This window comes from Chionomys nivalis, chromosome 10 (genome assembly GCF_950005125.1).
Source record: "Chionomys nivalis chromosome 10, mChiNiv1.1, whole genome shotgun sequence".
Classification (NCBI taxonomy): Eukaryota; Metazoa; Chordata; class Mammalia; order Rodentia; family Cricetidae; genus Chionomys; species Chionomys nivalis.
In genome coordinates this window covers 49,251,787-49,271,957 of record NC_080095.1, presented here as the reverse complement: position 1 = coordinate 49,271,957, position 20,171 = coordinate 49,251,787, and the positions used below count along the sequence as shown (strand labels likewise).

Sequence of the window (20,171 nt, the reverse complement as noted above, 5' to 3'; positions counted from 1 at the left end):
TTATCCCAAAGAGAAGACAAAATATTTGAGGTTATAGTCATTAGACTGATCTGATCATTCTATAATGCATATATGCATCAACACATCATATTAGCCACATAGACACAAATAATTTGTCAATTAAAAGTCAGTATGAAGAATTGTAGATGTCTCTGTAGGAATTTCTTGACTCCACTTTGATTCAAGGAGCTTGAAGTTAAGAGCATGAGGGTTATCCATCCCAGATCTCACACCCTAACGTTTCTGATTTGGTTAATCAGGAAAGGAACCCCTAAGCATTGATATTTAGTTTTAAATCTTCCCAGGTGGTTCTACTGTGCAGGGATGGAGCCATGCTCATCTAGTGTGGTAACTCCTGAATTCTGGCAGCTGCAGTAGGGTCTTGTACCATGTGTCAAAAGCAGAGATCACTAGATTGTAACGTAGACACACTGAACTGATTCCCTCAGGATAGAATCCAGAAATACAGTCCAAGAGATAAGTCTCCTGCTCAGCAAAGTCTGTGACACTTTCATCTGGCCCCTCACCTCTCAGAGCCTACCCCAGAATCACCAGGTAGTTCATAGTAACGCAGCCTCTGGGACCCACCCTAGACCTTCCGAGTCAAAGCCTGTGGTTTGAAAAGATCCTCAGAGTAAGATTGTGTCTGTCGAGTGCATCTTCTCCTTCCTTTTCTACAAATGGAAAAGCAGGCCAGGAAAGTTCCAGGACTCAGCTGGTGAACACAGGAAAAAGCGGTCTGGTAGCAGGAAAACAAAAAACAGATGCAGGCTTCTCCGGCTCTGATTCTCATCTATCCCTGTATTTCTAAACAGGAATCTCAGCTCTTGTTTTGTTTGGTTTCATTTTAATACAAAGAAGCACTTCTTCACAGAATGACTTCTTCGGGCAACAGGAAAATAACCACGCTTGAGTTCACACTACTACATATTAATCCTGTTTGTAAAGGAGATCAGGAATCCGTGCTGACAGAAAATTCTAGAACAGGAACGATCATAAGTAGTCAATGAAATGCCACAAAGTCACGATAGCAGTTCCTTCCCTTTCTACAGAAGTTCTGGAGGGGGGATGGCTTTCCTCGGGGCTGCTCCAACAGGATTTGACTTTTTACAATGCTATTATTTTGTGATTATGAAAACTATACTCTTTTTAGATCTAGAAATTTGAGAACACTGGCAATGGGAACAGGACAAAGAAGTAGATAGTGAGAAGTAGATAGGAGGGAACAAACCAGGAGTCACTGAAAATGAGCAAATGCAGGCATCTCAGGTACAGCCTAAAGATTATAGTTATCATACAGCACAGCAATCTAAAATTGCTAAGACAGATTATAGTTCTTTTCATAAAGGAAAAGGTTGTCCCCATGAGAAGCAACCGGCAGGCTAATTCTCCTGACTCTCCTGGTGCTCCCTGTATGTGTATGTATGTCCAAACCTTACACTGTAGCTGAGCAGGTGCCTCAGTGGATAAAGTGCCTGCCATGCAAACGTGAGAACCTGAATTCAGATCCCCAGGACCCACATAAAGCCAGATACTGTAGCGCCCATCTGTAATCTCAGAGGTGTCTTAGTGTGGTAGGTAGTAGAAGGCAAGAGAATTTCCAGAGGCTCATGGGCCAGCTAGCCTGCTGTACTTAGAAGCAAACATGAAACTGTATCAAGATGAGGTGGAAGGTAATGAATGACCCTGAGATTATTTGACTCACATACACTCTCTCTGTCTCTGTCTCTCTCTCGTTCTCTCTCTCTCTCTCTCACACACACACATACACACACACACACACACACTACACACATGCACATACACAATTTTTTAAATCCAGCATACCTTAAATATATACAGTATTTTTAAAGAGACACAGTAGAAGATGATGGTAAAATGCCTTTTGGGAGCGTTAAACTCCTGTTCTTTCTCACTCTCAACTTTTTATGCAAATTACCCTTAAGAGAAGTATTTCGGAGTATTAGCAAGAATTGTCACATATTTTAAGAAGTGATAAAACAACCAAATGAAGTCTAGAATACTGATGGAGAAGAAGACACGAGTAGAGGTGAGAAAGGACTTTACGAGAAGAAAACATTCTCACTATTGTGCAATTTTCCCAAGGTCTACAGCAGCCACTGAGAAAAGCCAACATAATGGTATCTCTCTAAATATAGTCATCTAGTCCTAACTGAAGAGACATACCTCCCAAAAAACTGTGCAGTAATTCTAAAATGAGACCGGGAGGGAACTCAGTCGGTAAAGTATTTGCAGTACAAGAATAATCACTTGAGATATATCCCACATTAAAAATCCCAGCTCAGAGCAAGAGCCAGGACTGAGAGTGGGAATGGGAGTAACAGGGGGGAGACGGGACATATGGGCTAGGAGGTTGTAAGTGGGAAGGGGAAGGATGAACCTGCCAGTTACCCCATTTCAAAGAAAAATTCCCTACTTCCCTCTATACATAGACACTGAGCCAAGCAGCTAGAAGTCATCCTCCACCCGGTCCACTCAGGACAGACTTCTTACTAAATCCTAATCATTTTGCATTGATACATATGGGATATATCCCTTTCCACACATCCCCACTGCTACTCTCCCAGGTCAAACACCATCAGCTCTTGCTTGAATCATTGCAGTGATCATCTAGGTGGCTCCAATTTTCACTCCTTCTCCCTTCGACCCCCAAACAAGTGGCACTGTGTTCAGGAGATCCGTCCAGGGCTCTTTAGAAAAGCCCCTGACTTCTCTTCCTCCTCATTTCCCCACTGTCATCCAACTGCACTGGTCTTTAAGTTTGACAAATATACCCATCCATCCCCCCCCCTTTTTCTCTGCTTGGGACTGTCCCATTTTTTCTTTGCCCACAATATTCTTCTTCCCAGTCACCTCTAATTACTTTAGCAACACTTCCTTAGTCAGTCCCCCCAAAACTGCTTCCAATCAAAACCAGTTCCTGTTACTTGTGATCTCAACACTTCCTCTTTTTCCTTCCAAATGCCTACCACGGTTTCTACTTAGATCTACTTAGATGTTCTTTGTGTGGTTGTTACATATATGTCTCCCCTTCAAGTCTCTGAGATCAAGGTACATATGAGTGTGTTCATCATTACACACCCAACAATGTTTGCTGGGAGAATAAAAAAAAAATCGTTCCTTTTCCTGTTAAGACAGCCAGTAAACAAATAAAGATCAATGTTCAGATGTTGTCTAGAAAGTATGTAAAGACTTGGCTAGATCTGTTTCTTCCCCAAAAAACTGCATTATTAACAATAATTAATAATGATAGCAGGCAAACTTAAGCAGATGCTTGTACTTTGAAAAATGTCTGAAAACTTGTGAACTGAAGTCAGGGAGCCAATGCTACTTTTCTGAGTTTGTCTTCTGGGTTGAGCAATGTTTATCTAAGTTTCATGTGGCTGTAACAGAAAAGTCCTGCAACATACACAGCGCATTTTATTTGGGTTAAACAAAATCTTGATACATATGGCTATTAAAGAGGCATAACTAATTTATATGAGATGTCCCCAGCTATAGTGTTGATTTCTGGTATATACATTCTCCGTTTCCATCAAAGGCTGGTATCTTTTATGTCCTTACAAAATAAGCCTTCTCCTACAATTCTGAAACAATATACCCAGTGTGTAGACACATATACTTCATACTTTCCAAAGTGAGACTAATTATTATATAATAATATTGGCAACATTAAACAGGCCATCACTGTGGGAGTTTGAAATATGCAAAAAAATCTGTTAATTTATTCAAACGTGCTCAGCTGTCATCAAAGATAAAAATATGCCTCCACGTTTCATCTTCCTCAAGATCAAAGGTACATTTTCAAGTTTCTGTGTTTCTTTGAAGGCATTAACTTCATCATTGTTCATCTAGGCAAAGTGGATCAGAAAGGAGGAGCTATTTCACCATCTAACCCCATAATCTGCTGCTGGAAACAATGGAAATGTTGCAGAAGATACCTTTTCCATGAAAAAGCTCAACAGCTAAATCTGTAGTTGTGTGTGTTCTGTGTATTTGTGCACAGGTTTGTACCCATGAGTGTGCATGGTGAGACTAGAGATCGACATCACGGGTTTTCCTCTATCACTCCCCAACTTCTGTTGTCAAGATGGGATCTCTCACTGAACCTGCTCTCTCTGGACTGACTGGCCAAGGGGATCTGCTTGTCTCTGCCCTCCACCCAGTACTGGGATTACAGGTTCAGGGTCACACTCGGATGCTGAAGATCCAAACTTGGATCCTTATGCTTGTACAACAAGAACTTTACTCGCTGGCCCATCGCTCCAGCCCTGTTTCCACTTTAACTAGCAATGTTTTGCTCGTGAGATGTATTTCTAAAAATGATGCTGGACAAAATCATTAGAGCAAAACACAAGTGCAATGACTGCCTGTGTGAATCACAGACCCACAAAACATGGAAAACGGCCACCTTGGTGTAGCTAGTGGCAAATTATTGTTGAAACCCACTGCAATGAAATGTCTTAAAATACCTAAGGGTTTAGACATCCACTAGCTATATAATCTTGGGGAATAAAAGCTAAACCAGTCTCACTTGCACACATGGGAAAGAAACAAACAAACAAACAAGAAGGTATCCTAGTTTGGTTTCTATTGCTGTGATAAACACCAGGATCAAAAGCATCTCAGGGAGGAAAGGGTTTATTTCAGCTTACAGTGTACTGTCCATCCCGAAAGGAATTCTGGGCAGGAACTCAAGGTAGGAACCTAGAAGCAGGAACTGAAGCAGAGACCATAGGGGAGTTCTGCCTTCCAGCTTCTTCTCTAGACTCACACCCAATTACCTCCTGCCCAGGGGGCTGGATCTCCTTTATCAATTTTTAATCAAGTAAATGTCCCCACAAATGTGCCTATAGGCCAATCTGATGGAGGCCTTTTCTCAGCTGAAGTTCCCTCTTTCCAGAGGACTCCAGTTTGTCTCAAGTTGACCAAAACCAACTAGCACAGTAGACTTTCAGGGTACATTACAACATGATTGTCTGAGGCTTTGCCCTGGCTTTTTTGTTTCAGTGTGTGTATGTGTATGTGCGTGTGTGTGTGTGTGTGTGTGTGTGTGTCTGTGTGTTTTATTATACACTCTGTGCAACAGGAGCTAGTTGTTTAAGGGAAACACAAATATCTACAAGGTAAACTCATTTTCCTCCCTGGGCCATTTTCACAGGGCTAGTTACATAGAGATAGGAGTTTATGTTGTTCCCTCGGACCATGTCCAGATGTTGAAAAGCTTATCTGGCTACTGGGGCAATCCAGACCGACACTTCTTTTACTCTAAGTAATAAGTTGATGTTTGGAGGTTGCAAGGTAGTGGTCAGGTGTCTTATTTGTTCATCTGTCTATTGGGGTTTGTCTACAAATTAGGCAATTGAGTTCCATGCTTTCAAGCTCAGTTAATGATTTTAGAGGCTTCTGGTCATTTAATATTTTGCCTTCATTGGGTCAAAAAGGTAGGGAAAAAAAAAACCTCCCATGTCTTACATTATCCAAAGAGACTATGAAGAAGCAAGTCTGAGTAAACGCTTCCTTCAACATGCAGTGTAGCTGGGACATGTGTGTCCTCCCATCTCCTCCACAGCTCCCTAATTTGGTCCTCACTTCCGGAAGCCCTGTTTCTGAGCTCAACTAATGAGGCATTCTCCTTCTGGGCCTGTACATAGGACGTTAATCACATAGAACATTAGTTGTTGTCTGAGGCTGTTCAGTGATGACCCTACATTCACTCATTGGGCACGCGCCATCTTTAGGACCTACCAAAGAAGTGAACAGAAAATCCTTACCCCTTAGCCTTCCATCTCCTTAAGTAGTAAAACTAACATTGTACTGAGTGGGAAGGCAAATATAAACCTAAGGTTTCCAAACAGCAGGACAAAAAAAATATAAAAGTGATCTTAGACTGTCGGGAGAAAATGCCACAGAAAATTGATTTAAGAGCAGAAATAAATAAATTCAAGTCTGGACACAGTTTACATGACGTGTAAGAAGCACAAGAAGAGAACTCCAGATGTCGCCAGCCCACACAGGACCAAAAAGACAGAGACCCAACCCCGACATCAGACAAGATTGCTCTGGAAAGTGGAATGAGGACAAGCAAAGGAGGGGTGGAGGGAGGAATAGATGCCTTTAAGGACAGGAAGGAGAGGGAAGGATGAGGGAACGGAAATAGGGTCGAGTATAGAGGGAGAGAGAATATGGGGAGCTGTGAAAGGGAACCTGTGTGCAAAGAGGGCGGTGCGGGGGATGCTCACAAGCTGGAAATTATCCGTTGCAAAGACATAAGGAAGGAAACGGCAAAAGTAAAGACTACCAACCACAGATGGGATGTCCAAAGATTTAAACAACATTTCCCCTCACAGAAAAAAAGAAAATAACGAGAAACATTACAATGACATTGCTCTGGGTCGCTTCCTAGCACATAGTAGATATTCAATTAGAGTCTGTTCTGTAATTGAATAATTCACTATAAATGGCATGAAGGTTGAGCAGAGAGGTAGTTACTGTCTTTAGGGAACTTACTCTCAGCCTGTGTAACCCTCAGTGTGGACCCTCACTAGCCTTACAGTGCTATAAGATACACAAACTAAATTCTTTGTGTTTTATTTTGTCACCAAATAGAAGAGAAGTGCAGAGACAGAAAAAAATTGGAAAGAAAGCTAAACTTTCCCCGTAAAACAAGATCGATGTTTAGTTACATTTGGCAATCGGTAGCTGGCTTGCTGGATTGTAAGCTGCTTCGACCACCAGTAAAATTCTCTTAAACAGGCAAGGATTGATTTCCAAAGACGAAACACACCATCAATAACTCCTAACTGCAGAGTTGTTCAAAATAATTTAATTATAATATGAAAATTGGCAAGGAGTTCTTTCCCATATAAAACAGTCCAGCACTTCAGCCCTCTGGAGATTAAAATTAAAAGGGTAGAGAATATTTTGTTTGCACATCAAGTTGAACTATAGTATAAGCATGCTTTCATGGGTACCACTGACGCACCCTGTGTTGTATGATTTCTGTTTTCAGATACACACCGTAATTAAATAAACATCTTCAGCTACATAATTACTTAGCCACCTCACTTCGTGGACATAATCGGAACTGTTTGGAAAAAATCAATTATTAACTTGGTTACTTTAGGAGTCAAAATCAAATTACATTTACTCAACCAGACTTTTCTGTGTGCGGCACAGGGGAGAGCAAGAAGGGACTGGGTGCAGGTGTGACCTGTATCCTTGAGGGGTGGCATGATGTTCCTAAGCTTTTGTAACCTTGTATGCACGTCATTATAGCTGGAAACTTCTAGGGTTCCACATCTAAGCTCAGCTCTCAGACTGCTTACTTCTCGAAGTTTGTAGGACTTTACACTTAATAGTTGACAATTCTCTGCTTGGACCAGACCACATAAAAAGAACGAAAATCAGCTTCAGTAAAATTTCAAACTGCTTTTTTAAATAGTTTATTTACTTTTATCTTATGTGCATTGGTGTTTTGTCTGCATATATGTCTGTGTGAAGATGCCGGATCTGCAGGGAACTGGAGTTACAGCCTGCTGGGTGCTAGGAATTGAACCAGGGTCATCTAGAAGAGCAGCCAGTGCTCTCAAACTGCTGATCCATCTCTCCTGCCCCTTGAACCATTTTTCTTTTCTGTTTTATTAATTTTGTTTTATTAATTTATTATTTTGTTTATTTTCTTGTTTCTTTCTCTACAAAAACCTAGCATATTACAAAGCTATTGCCTGCACCGCATACAAATGTGGAACTTTGTTAGGTCCTAATATCTATATAGCCAAATGCTAAGACAATGTCTAATATACTAATTTATTATACTAAGAATGATCACACATTTCTCGATCTGGCCTCTTATACTGGTAGTGTAAGACAACACAGAAAGTAAACCTCTCTGAGTAATAAATTGCTAATCATGCCTCCTGGAGTTGAATCATTTGGAGAACTTTGAAGATAATTTGTTTTAGCTTTGAACTTTATTTTCAAATATTGGGAAACATCAAAAGGCTAGAATCACACATGGGCTATGGAAATAACTGTAAATGTGTGAGCTCTCTTTTCAACAAAGTGTGGATATGAACTGACTCTACCTCTTCCTTGAGTTCAATATAAATTATATAAAAACATCTGCTATAGGAAAAACTCTGCTGAAGTAGTAAAATACTTAACCCTCTCCCCGAGATAAGGCTTTATATACATGGAACCTTCCTGGAAACTTTGTACTTCATATATATTGCTATTACACTGAAAATGTGTGCTATAATTAAATTTTCATTTGATAGTATAAGTTACCTATTAGTCTAAACCATATCTTATGAATATAACATTATAATTATCTGTGATGTATGATTAGCCAATATCAAATGTCAATGTTTACTGTTTTATTACTATCATATTTATTGAGTCTTAAAATAATTGCTACTACTTTAAATAAATTTCAGTAATTAAAAAAAGAAGTATCTCATATCACTGGACTTTCTTGTTTGTCTTGTATTTTATATATTTCCTTTCATTCAAAACCGCTAATCATGCAGACCCCCCAATCATAATTGAAGGGTCTAGGGGAAGAGAGAAAAGGGAATGATGTTGGCTAATCACTAATCATGACAGAACCTATAGTGACCTCTTGTGGTACATGGTAACCACCGAAGCTTGGTGGCCACACAACTTCTGCCTAGACTACTCACTCCAGGGAGTGTGGAAGCACTGGTCCTCCAAATATAAAAACACTGGTCCTCCAAGCTACCACCACTATGAAAATAGAAGATAAATGTTGACTAAATATTAAAGATTCTGCATGGAAATTCACTCAGTAATTACCAATTACAATAATCATTACTACTATCTTCCATTTAAAAATATAATGAAATTATTTTTAGAAGATTGTCTGAAAGAAGTTTAAGTACATGGATTTTTTTTTATACATTCTGCTTCTGGAATCCAATAAAAGACCCTAGTGAAGGCAATGGTGTGCAGGGAGAAGCAGCCCTTAGCCAGCAGTGCACAGCACACATTATGTAATGCAGAGCAGGCTCAGAAGTGAGATGATGCTCTCGGTTATTCATCAATATAATTTAGGAAGCGGTGAGTCTAATTTCAACCTCTTTGATACTACTTTTTTAACGTAGTGCATTATAAGACTTAGGTAAACCGATGCTTCGAAACCAATGTGCGTTTTTATCAATATTTCCTGAACAGTGTCTTAGACGTTACAGCAAGCCATTCACTTTCTGACATGACCAGCAGAAACCAGCTGCCTTAGACTGTTCCTTCCAGGTTGGGTCACAATTAAACTGTTTTTGTTTGTTTGTTTGTTTGTTTGTTTTGCTTTGTTTTTGATAACAGATCACTATTTTTTTGCTTGGTGGTTTCTTATAATACCACCATGTTTTTAAATATCAATTAGAGCATAAAAATGATTTGGGAATTTCTTTTTTACACGGGAGAGGTGGCAGAAGTAAAGGGAATGCCTGCCCAGCCCACTGTCTCTAGAAAACTAGAAAACTGAAGCTACTAAAGACCTCTTAAAAGATGAGCTGCTCATAAAACTCTCTCTCTCTCTCTCTCTCTCTCTCTCTCTCTCTCTCTCTCTCTCTCATTCTTTCCTGAGTCCTTTTCCTCCAAAGAGAAAAATAACACTTTTAGTTTTTTATTGAAGTGAAAAAAACCTCAATTTTTAATGTACTTTAATGTTAGTGAATAACTTCACATCTAAAAAACATTAATTTGAATTTATAATTTTTCAAAAATGGCAGCCTAATTTACAGTCTTCCAAACTAGTCATTGCTAGCTATTCATTAGGGAGAGAGAGAGAGAGAGAGAGAAAGAGAGAGAGAGAGAGAGAGAGAGAGAGAGAGAGAGAGAGAGAGAGAGAGTGCTGGGGTGAGATACACTGCCTATGGAGACAGCACATTGAGGGCTTTGATACAATTTTTTTGTCTAACTAATATTCCACCTAAAAATCTCTCAGGTATTTAATTCTACATGCAAGCTTACATCTCTCTACAGCCTAGTTTAGACTAACAAATATCTTACATGAACATTGACCATGTAAAGAGGGAGGAGGTGCTGACAATGTCAAATGCAGATTTGATCCAGAGCTACTCAGGAAAGGTACCTTCTACAATGGTGTTGCTCAGGTGAACTTGCACACAATTCTCAAGCCTTCCCTTCTTGATAAGGCACTTTGATCCAAAAAGCCAAATGTATGCTTAAAACTTCACTGTGGTTGACAATCTGATGTTTCAGACCAGCCAGTAGGTATATTTCTAAGGCAAAATGATGCTAAATGTTCAAGGAGGTAGATACACGATTTTCCTTGATCTGATCATTTTGTGTTGTACCTGTTTACTGAAATACTACACCACAGCCTATAAATATGTCAATCAAAATCAAAAAACTGTTTTTAATGCTTCTCTAAATGCTCCTGTTGTCTTTATACTTTTGACTTTTACAAGTTGTTGGAAAAAAGTAATATACTCTCCGTGTTTACGAGCTAAGAATTATCATATTCCTCTTATTTGTTCTATCAAGTCTTTAATCTTAAAACTGAAGGGGCACATTTTTTTGCTTCTTCTATTTTGAGAGTTGGCTGCTATAAAATGTGTACACATCCATCCTACACAACAGTGCTGTATTTTATAGACATAGTCACCAGTAATTACTTGCAAAGCTTGCTTGAAACACTCAACAAGGAGAGGGAAAAAAAAAAAGAAACGGAGAGTACAACAGCATGAGAGAAGCTACGTGGCCACTCAGCACATGAAAGATGGGTAGCACTTCCCCCTAGAAACTGCAGCTGAGGTCTTCAGAGTTTGATTATAAAATCCTCAGCTTCAAAAAACGGTGAGAAAATATTCCATCCTTCTTGTTCATTTGTTCTATATTACCAGAAAGTTGTCCGATAGATAGACTCATAACTTCCTGAGCTCTCGGTTCACAGGCTACCCATGGACAAAAACGAATGTTAAATTTCCATTCTTCAGTATGTCTGTGTGTGTGTGTGTGTGTGTGTGTATCTGTCTCTCTCCCTCTGTCTCTCGCTGTGCATCCTCTCTGTCTCTATCTCCGCCTGCCCTCTCCCTCTTCCTCTTCCTTTCCTGTGTGTGTGCCTTTGTGTCTGAGTGTTTGTGTGTCTCTGTCTCCATCCTGTGTGTGTGTACTTGTGTGTCTGAGAGTCTGTGTGTGTCTCTGTCTCCATCCTGTGTGTGTGTACTTGTGTGTCTGAGAGTCTGTGTGTGTCTCTGTCTCCATCCTGTGTGGACTTGTGTGTCTGAGTGTCTGAGTGTCTGTGTGTGTCTCTTCTCCATCCTGTGTGTGTACTTGTGTGTCTGAGTGTTTGTGTGTCTCTGTCTCCATCCTGTGTGTGTGCACCTGTGTGTCTTAGTGTCTGTGTGTGTCTCTGTCTCCATCCTGTGTGTTTGTACCTGTGTGTCTGAGCATCTGTGTGTGGGTCTGTCTCCATCCTATGTGTGTACCTGTGTATCTGAGTGTCTGTGTGTCTCTCTCTCCATCCTGTGTATGTACTTGTGTATCTGAGTTTCTGTGTGTGTGTGTCTCTATCCTGTGTGTGAACTTGTGTGTCTGAGTGTCTCTGTGTGTGTCTGTCTCTATCCTGTGTATGTGTTTGGTTTTCTCTCCATCTCTCTGTTAGTCTTTGTGTAGTATTCACCTTTTGCCTCCCCTGCATCTGTCTTAACGCCTGGATGGATGCCTGTCCACAGTTTTGTCTATAGGATCTCGTATCAACTCTACCTCTTTCTACACACATAGTCATCTGACTTTTGGTGCAAGGTCTGCTTTTCAAAAGAGTATGATATTCTCTGAGAAAGAAAAGCTAGTCGATATAAAATGCCAGCCTGTGTTTCTTCAATTCTTCAATCAACTGGGAGTGCTGCCTCCTGGACTTCTGGTACCCACTAAAGCTCTGCCAACAGTTCATTCCCAGTGTTATTAAGTTGGTAAATGATTAAATCTTCGGTGTGACAAACCTGATCCATCTATGAGAATCCTAGAGGGAATTTTATCTGTTACTCATAATTAAACAATCTCTTGGGATGAATTTTTCAATGTCTCTGCCACATCAGGTAGAAATGACAACTGAAGGGCCCTCCCACACAAATAAGTGGAACAATTACATCCTGCGGTTCTCAGTTCAGATACGCCTGAGGATTTTTGGTGCTTACTACATATAGACATACATAATTCTTAAATACCTAACACATCCCAACAAAATCCCAAGGTTTTGTGCCTTCCTACTACTCAAAGTTAGCCATAGACAATGAAAGGTGGAACCTTTACATGTCAAAACAGGTCAGTCTCACTCATACTTGGTGTTAGCCAGTGAAAGAAGCACTCAGCTAGGAAACCATTCTAATCCCAATGTGTAATAAGAGATAAACTATGCTGGTTGATAGAAAATAGAGCCAATGGGAGTATACAGTCCTGAGACACACAACGTAAATCTCCGTTTCAAGCCGCATTTAATGGGAACATGTTCCAAAGCCTTCCCTCAGTCCCAACCTGAGAACGTTGTGCCACCAACAATGCTACAGTGATAAACTTCAATCCAGGGTTTCTCATTGTCATTCTTTTCACCTAGGAGAGTGGCAGAGCCCCCATGGGTCTGGTTTTGTAAGGCCTTGCCTGAAAACTCCTCTCAAGAGACAAACTGTAAGAGGTAGAAGCAACTCAAGATGAGAAATCCAAAAGAAAATCACCACATCTTTGGAAATGACTAATTCCAATCATCTTTAAAGTCCCCCTAGCAAATGGACCACTTTAACAGCAATGCTCCCTGTATTCTAGATCTGTGTGAGATAGCCCTAAAAGAAGACAATGGACATTCCGTATCATTGTGAACTTACATTTTAATTTATATTGTCATCAAAACTGAAAGTACACATGAACCTCACACTGGGATAGCTAAAAATATTGCAGGGATTAAGTGGCTGTGCAGCACTATAAGCTATTTTTTATCCAAATGTGGCCCCCTCCACTGCCCTAGACTTATACAGAATCACACTTTGACCTAAAGTGGAAAAAAGAGGAGTCACAAGGCTCCAAACCAAACTCCAAGATGGACATCCAAAGAAAACTCCTTAGGTTATTCCCAATCTCAAGGACACATTTGCAAGTCGGGTTTTCAAAGAGACACCTCTAAACAGTGGTGTCTGAGCTACCGCCTCAGAGCTGGCCGTCTCTGTGCCTGGCTATTGGTTATCATATTTTCCTGTTCCCCTCCCAGCCACAGCTAAGCATCTTAACCACATTTTCATACAAAAGACCCACACTGTGTCTGCTATGTCACTCCCCAAACACACAACATTTCCATGAGTGATTGACAGGACAAGGAATCACAGAGCCGTACAGAACATCCCCGCTGCTTTCCTACTCAACTCCAAGTGCACAATTATCTTTCTCCCAGTTCTCCATGACGGGATTCTGAAGAGAAACCCTTAGGGGATAGTCCACACAGTTTGCTTGTGGAGTTTAAAATTATACAAAAGAGTTTTTTTAAAAAACAACTAGAAAATGTATAATCCCAGAAGATAAAAAAAAAATGTATCATCTTAAAAGTGAAATACATAGTGATTCCAATACAGAAGAAAGGAGACCAAGCATAAATTGGTGGTATTTTAAAGACACTTGGGAGGCAGGACAGCCTTGCTGTGCAGGAGCAAGGTAGAATGGCATGGTTCAAATCTTTCTCCCAAGTGCGTTAGAAGCACAGAGACTGTGGCTTTGCTTCTACCATTCTGCCTGAGTGAAATAGGTGAAATGTCGCCTAGGAACCAATACACAATGAGGAAAATAAAAACGTGAAACTTTAAACACAAATTTGATCCTAGTAACAGCCTTCCGCTGTTCCAAGCACTGACTTTTTTAGGTTCAACTCCGACTGCTCGCCCTAACGTGGGGTACTCTCATATGGGCACAGTGGGTCCAAAAGCTACCCCCGTGACTTACATTTGTGGAACTACTTTCCCAGACATTCCCAACTTGAAAGGAAAGCTTCCTCCAAAACCTGGCTCTAAGAATTTGGTCAACACTTGAAGCTTATTTGGGAAGCAATGGGACAAGGAAAGATTCATTATCTAAGTGCAATTCAAACCTATTTTGATGAACCTCCGCTCGCTCTATCTACCCCCCTTCTCTTTCTCCCACTCTCAGATCTGGACAAGTGGGAGGGGGTACATCTCATAGGAAGCAGATGCAACTTACTTTCCTCCACCACCTCCTTCCTGACTCCCACCCACACTAAGCCACCAGGTACCTCTGCCTACACCCCCTCCCCCATTAGGAGAAGGATGGGATGGGCGGGATGGGGGCTCAAGTGATCGATCGGGATGAAGGTGGGGAATGTTCTGAACTGCAACTCTCCTTACCACTGGAGCGCCTGACGATGTTCTCCAAAAATGTGTTCTGCGGCGCCACCAGCCCTCTCTTGCCCCCCGGCATCCTGGGTCTGGAGGGCAGCGGCCAGGATCCGCGGCGGGGGAGGGGGGGAAGCAGGAAGAAAAGGTGGAAGAAGAAGAGGAAAAGGTAGTGGAGATGGTGATGAAAGAAAACGGGGCACGGCGGCGGCGGCGGGGTCCCCTGACTGTGTCTCCAGCCCGACCCGGATGAGCAGCTCTGGGGAGGAGGACCAAGCAGTTCATGGTAGTAGCGCTCCCCCGGCCGCCGCTGCCCAGACTGTGGCGGTGCCGCACACGGGGTTGGGAAACTGCAGGCTCCGCCGGGCACAGTGCGCCTGCGCCGCCCCCGCTGTCGCTGTCCCGCCGGTGCTGATGCTGAGGCTGCTGCTGAAGATGCTGCCACGGAGGCAGGAGCCCGTACGCGGGCTCAGCATTTCTCCCTCTACCCAGACTCCGAGATCTGGGAGAGAGCGAGGAGCGACTCGACTTCCCTCTCTCCACCCCTAGCCCAAGCCAAGACCCTCTTCCTTAGCTCTGCTCCCTCAGTCTTCTAGCCCATCCTTCTCACGCAGCTGTTTCACAGCTGCCCAGGGCAGCCCAAGTTCTGCCCGGCTTTGCGAGCGCCCAGTGGCTGCTCCTTTCTCCACGAAGATCCAGACAAGTGCTCGCTGCTGTTGTTTGCAGAAAGAGGCACAGGAGTGGGCAATGGCAATCAGGGGGAAGGGGTCACATCTCAGCTTATCCCGTCGCTGTTCCAAGCCCCGGAAACTCCAGCGGACAATGGGTCCTGAGGCCGAGGTGCAGGAGCCCTCCTGCTCCAGCCCAGGCTGTGCGCCAAGTAGGAAGCAACTGGGTGGCGCTCAGGGACGCAGAGCAGCCACCTGACGCTGCTACCGCCCCCCTCTGGGCTCTAGCGCCTGAAGCCTCAACACAGGAGCTTTCGACACCCTGAGAAACCCCACTATCTGGAGCAGGAGCCAGATGGAGTACGAACACAGAACTGGCATTCCGAATGGCCCTGAGCCCCCAGGCTGGATTTGGCGCGCGGGGGCGCCTACAGGGAGTCTGGGGAGCTTCCTCGAGGCTGAATACAAGAGAGGAACAGAGAGCTGGATCCCCCTACCCAAACTTGCAGAATAGAGTTTGCTTGGTGCTAGGAGTCATAGGAAAGAGTGAATAATTCAGACAAGAACGATAGCAATCGGCAGCGTTTGCGTGGAAAAGTGATGCAAACCCCAACAAGGAAGATGCGCAAGGCTGGGGAGAGGCCGCCCTCCTATACGTTCAGGACCCGGACTGGAGTGGGACTGTTAGAAGCAGTTCAAAAGCAAGGGACAGCCACACTGAAGGGAAAACTGCACACGTAAGAATGGGGCGGGAAGACACTCAAAGAAAGGGGAGCATGAGCTGCAGAAACGCATTCTCTTATCGAAGGCATTGTTTTGCCTCCAGACTGCAGCGTCAACATGCACTAAGAACTTCTCGATATGCAAATTCGAGAGCTTTATCCCTAAATGATTGTGCTACGAACGCTGAGGATGGAGTTTTACTGACTTTTGGTAACAAGCTCTCTGGATGAATGAATATGATACCCAAACCACAAACTAAGACGGGAGAGCCAAAGCTTCCCTTCAGGAGGCTCCACCTGGGCCTGTGGAGACAAGAACCCACTGGGAAGAGAAAGGGCTTCCTAGCAAGGCGCAAAGGGTAAAGGTTAGTTGGATGAGTATATCTTGTTTTGCAGGAGTCAGGCTATGCCAGAGGCAAGGTAATTTTTGCAGAAATGATCACCCGTCAAGATTCCTAAAACAGAAGGCAGACTGAGACTAAGAGTAGGGGAGTATCTACCTACTGCTACCTAGGGGCTTGTGAGGGAAATACCCCATCCAGGTTTACCTCACACTGGTCTATAAAAGGCTCTCTCGCTCTCTCTCTCTCTCTCTCTCTCTCTCTCTCTCTCTCTCTCTCTCTCTCTCTGTGTGTGTGTGTGTGTGTGTCCGTCTGTCTCTCTTTTCTCTCTCCCTCTCTCTGTCCCTCCCTCCCTCTCCCTCTCCCTAACTCCCTCCCTCCCTCTCTTCCCTTGCCCCCTACTTTATGTGTCCATCTGCAGCAGAGAGTTACACCTAAAACCAAGCTCCAGATTTAACTTGAGGGTAATTTTTCTCCTGTGAAACTTCCACTGTCCACTCGGTCAGCTGAGCAAACCTAAAAGGTGGGCAGGAAGCAAAAAAGTTAGTTCTGCAGCCATTCCTTCTGGGAATCGTGGGATGACACTTGTTTACCCCAGCCTTCCATCGGGAGCAGTGCTGTGCAGAGGAGGTGAGCCATCCCCCTGCAGATAGAATGTCCTTTCCATAAACTGGGGTGTCCTTAGTTAAATAGCAAGGGACACCAGCACAGATTGGATCTATGTGCTTAACTTGCCACAGGCTAGAGTCAGTAAGGCATCCTAGGAAAAACAACGCCCTCCCTGCAGCTGACAAGAGATGCCAGGAGGACTTGACACCCAGACCCAGCACTACCACCTCAATCTCAAACACACACTTCATTCCCGCAGTCCCGTGTCTTAAGTGACCTGTGCTCGAAAGATCCCAGATGACTCAGCCATTGGCTGCGGTGGTGAATATACAGGCCTAATGTTTGAAAATATGGATTTATCTATTGCATAGGTTTTCATCCTAGCATGATATGGTAATTCTATCATCAACATTGACAGGGAATATTTCCAGCTTCTATGTTCTCTTGTACATCTTTAGCTGCCCACATCTCGCCTCTGGGTATTGATTTAAAGTCTTAGCTTCCCAGAGTTCCTCATCTAATATAAATATCTCTGTTCCTAATCATTTCTCTGTGGGTGTATTAGCTCACACTTCCCAAAGAGGAAACTCTTGGACTCCATTAAGCAGTCACACAATCACTGTAGAATGTCCCCATTTATTTCCATCCACAGATTTAATTAAAATGGCATGCCTCTTTTCTCCTTTATCCTTAATTTCTACATAGCATTGTAACTTTCTGGTCATCTTAATGACTGTTTGGAGGAAAAACAGCTGGGCATTACAAAATGTCAAAGCATTCAGTTACAGGCTTTTCTTAAGCTTCCAGTTTAAATTCTCATTCAGGCAAAAACCGATACCTAGAAAGATGAAGTGTCTCATTCAAGAGGTCACAGTACTTTAGAGCACTTGGCATAGAAACTATAATACGGCCTCCTGACCCATAGCCAGGGATTTTTGTAAGTAATAACCAGATCTTGGATTCCTGTGGCGATGGTCAACAGCATCCAGCCATCTTTATTGCCATCACTCACAGCTAGAGGGAAGAGGAGCCCCTAGCAACAGCTCCAACAGTTCCCAATCAAATCGCAGTGGAAGGAAGCAGAGCAGCAGCAGCAAGCAGCAGCATATGGGCTGCTTGGCCCCAAGGATTGTGCTGGCAGATTGCAGCAAGGTGCCAACGCAGCGTTTTCAAAGGGTTTTACAGACAGAGTCCATTCGTTGTGACCAAAGCACAGGATTGAACAGGTGAGAGAGTGGGGAATTTTAAAGCTTCAATGTCACAAAGGGCTTCTTTCAGTTTGTTCAGTTGGTGATGAAAATTCCATTTCAAAGCAGAACCCCTTGTGCTTTTTCTCCTGTGTCTTGAGGCATGGTAATTAGAAAGGAGTTGTCTGTGAGGACCAAGAGTTGTGATCTCTAGCAGGGTCTGCTGCCTCCAGGATCAGCAGAATGACCTGGGCAAACGCCAGATGTTTGCCAATTTAACAGAAAGCAGCGTAAAAGGAAAGCCTTAGAAATTAATTTATTGAGTAGTGGTGATTTCTAATCCCCTGTGGTTTTTCCCTCAAGAATTCTTTTATGAAAGATTCTTCCTTTGAGGGTTTGTTTTTTAAAGGTGGCACATGCACAGTATCTGTAATTATGTTTCGATTTTCTAGAAATGGCAACATTTGAGCCTTTGTGTACAACTGGCCCAAATACCACTCCCTACAGAAATGATTCTTCTCTTCCTTTTGGCTGTCTACTGAGCTACCCCAATACCTGTAATTTACAGGTGCTGGGTAACAGGCGTGGGTGGAAGGAGAGGAAAGAAAAGAGGGAGGAATCATAAGCTCCTCTCCATGTTGTCCTTCTTAGCAGCAGCCTCTGTCCTTTCGGTTCCTCCCACCCACTCACCTCACCTTCTTTCTAGACCACTAATAGTGAAAGACACAAGCATTGCTTTATTCTCTTGCACGCACCAGGCCCCACACTTACACTTAGATCTCAAACCCCTCCCTCCCCACCAACCCAAATATCCAAGCACAGAATCTTATAGCTAGATAAGTAATATTGTGCAAAGGCTCATTGCTTGGACCCCACATCCAGACTGCTTGGAGGTCAGAATTCTTTTGCTGCTTAGATGACTTAGAACGATTTCTCCTTCTGAAAAAAAAAAAGAGCCTAAAAAGACCTATTTAGTAGATTTTATAAAGATAAATGTGTTCGCTGGGCAGTGGTGGCGCACACCTTTAATCCCAGCACTCGGGAGGCAGAGGCAGGCGGATCTCTGTGAGTTCGAGGCCAGCCTGGTCTAGAAGAGCTAGTTCCAGGACAGGAACCAAAAAGCTACAGAGAAACCCTATCTCGAAAAATAAATAAATCAATAAATAAATAAATAAATAAATAAATAAATAAAGTGTTCTTACTTGATAGTTTTTAAAACATATAGAATGTGTATAATTCATTTTCCTCATTATGGGGATAAATACCCTGACAAGGCAACTTAGAGGAGGCATTTGTTTTGCCTCACCGTCTGGGGATACAGTCCATTGATACAGTCCATCAAAGAGGGAAGCCAGGGTATCTGGAGCTTGAGGTAGCTGGTCGCATCGCATTCACACGACAGTCAAGAGGCAGGGGTTAGTGCTTACATTGCTGTCTCCTTTTTATTTAGTCTACGACCACAGCCCATGAGATAAGGCTGCCCACATATTGGGGAGTCGTCCTGCCTCAGCTAACCTGGCATAGATAAACGGGTAAGAAGCACTGTGTATGTGTGAGGGAGTGAATGCATAAGCCTCTTATTCTCGTTTGCATTAGGAGGTGTAGGTGGTCATCTCCGGGGTTTGTAGACAATGTAGTACCTTCTCTTCCTCCTCCATCAGCATGTTCATGCAAATAAAGCTGACCACTGAAATATAATGGAGGTGACAAATAGTACTTCCAGGTAAGAGCAAAAAAGAGCCAGGACTCCATTTCCCATGCTCCTCTTCTGGTACCTCTGTGACGGAGGAATCTAATAAATACAACACCTGCCCGGTAACAGAGCCTATATCTGCAGCATTATATAAGCAGGAAGTAAGTAAGCCACTAGGATCCTACAGTTTGTGACTGTCTTCTGCAGGCATACATTCTGAATTTGCTTTGGGAATAAAAAAAAATAGGGGAACAACAATTTTCAACCTTGTCTAATTTAAAGATCACCTGAGGAGTACATAAAAATATCCCAAAGTTCAGGCCATAGCACAGATCAATCAAGTCATAATTTCTGAAAATGAGACACATCATAAATTCAATGTTCTCTAGGTGATTGCAATGTCCATCAGATTGGAGGACCCAGATCTATAGCAATGCTTCAATCTGTGAGGACCCCTGGAATTTAAACAATATGTCAAGATCTTCTTTGGCTCCCAAGGATTCCATCTTTGGTTACACTGGACTCCAAGTCTTCTTGTCCGCGTAGCTGCTGAGCTCC

General features: G+C 42.9%; 1 protein-coding gene across 3 annotated transcripts in view; it reads right to left on the bottom strand.

Moving 5' to 3' along the window:
* The window catches only part of Kcnh5 (potassium voltage-gated channel subfamily H member 5), a 294,555-nt gene extending 279,854 nt beyond the window's left edge, over positions 1–14,701 (bottom strand). For all 3 annotated transcript variants that reach the window (XM_057782950.1, XM_057782948.1, XM_057782949.1), the window contains exon 1: positions 14,406–14,701. In XM_057782950.1, the coding sequence (XP_057638933.1) occupies positions 14,406–14,478 (73 nt within the window). In that variant the 5' untranslated portion in view covers positions 14,479–14,701. The remainder of the gene's footprint in view (positions 1–14,405) is intronic.
* Between the last annotated feature and the right edge of the window lie 5,470 nt (positions 14,702–20,171).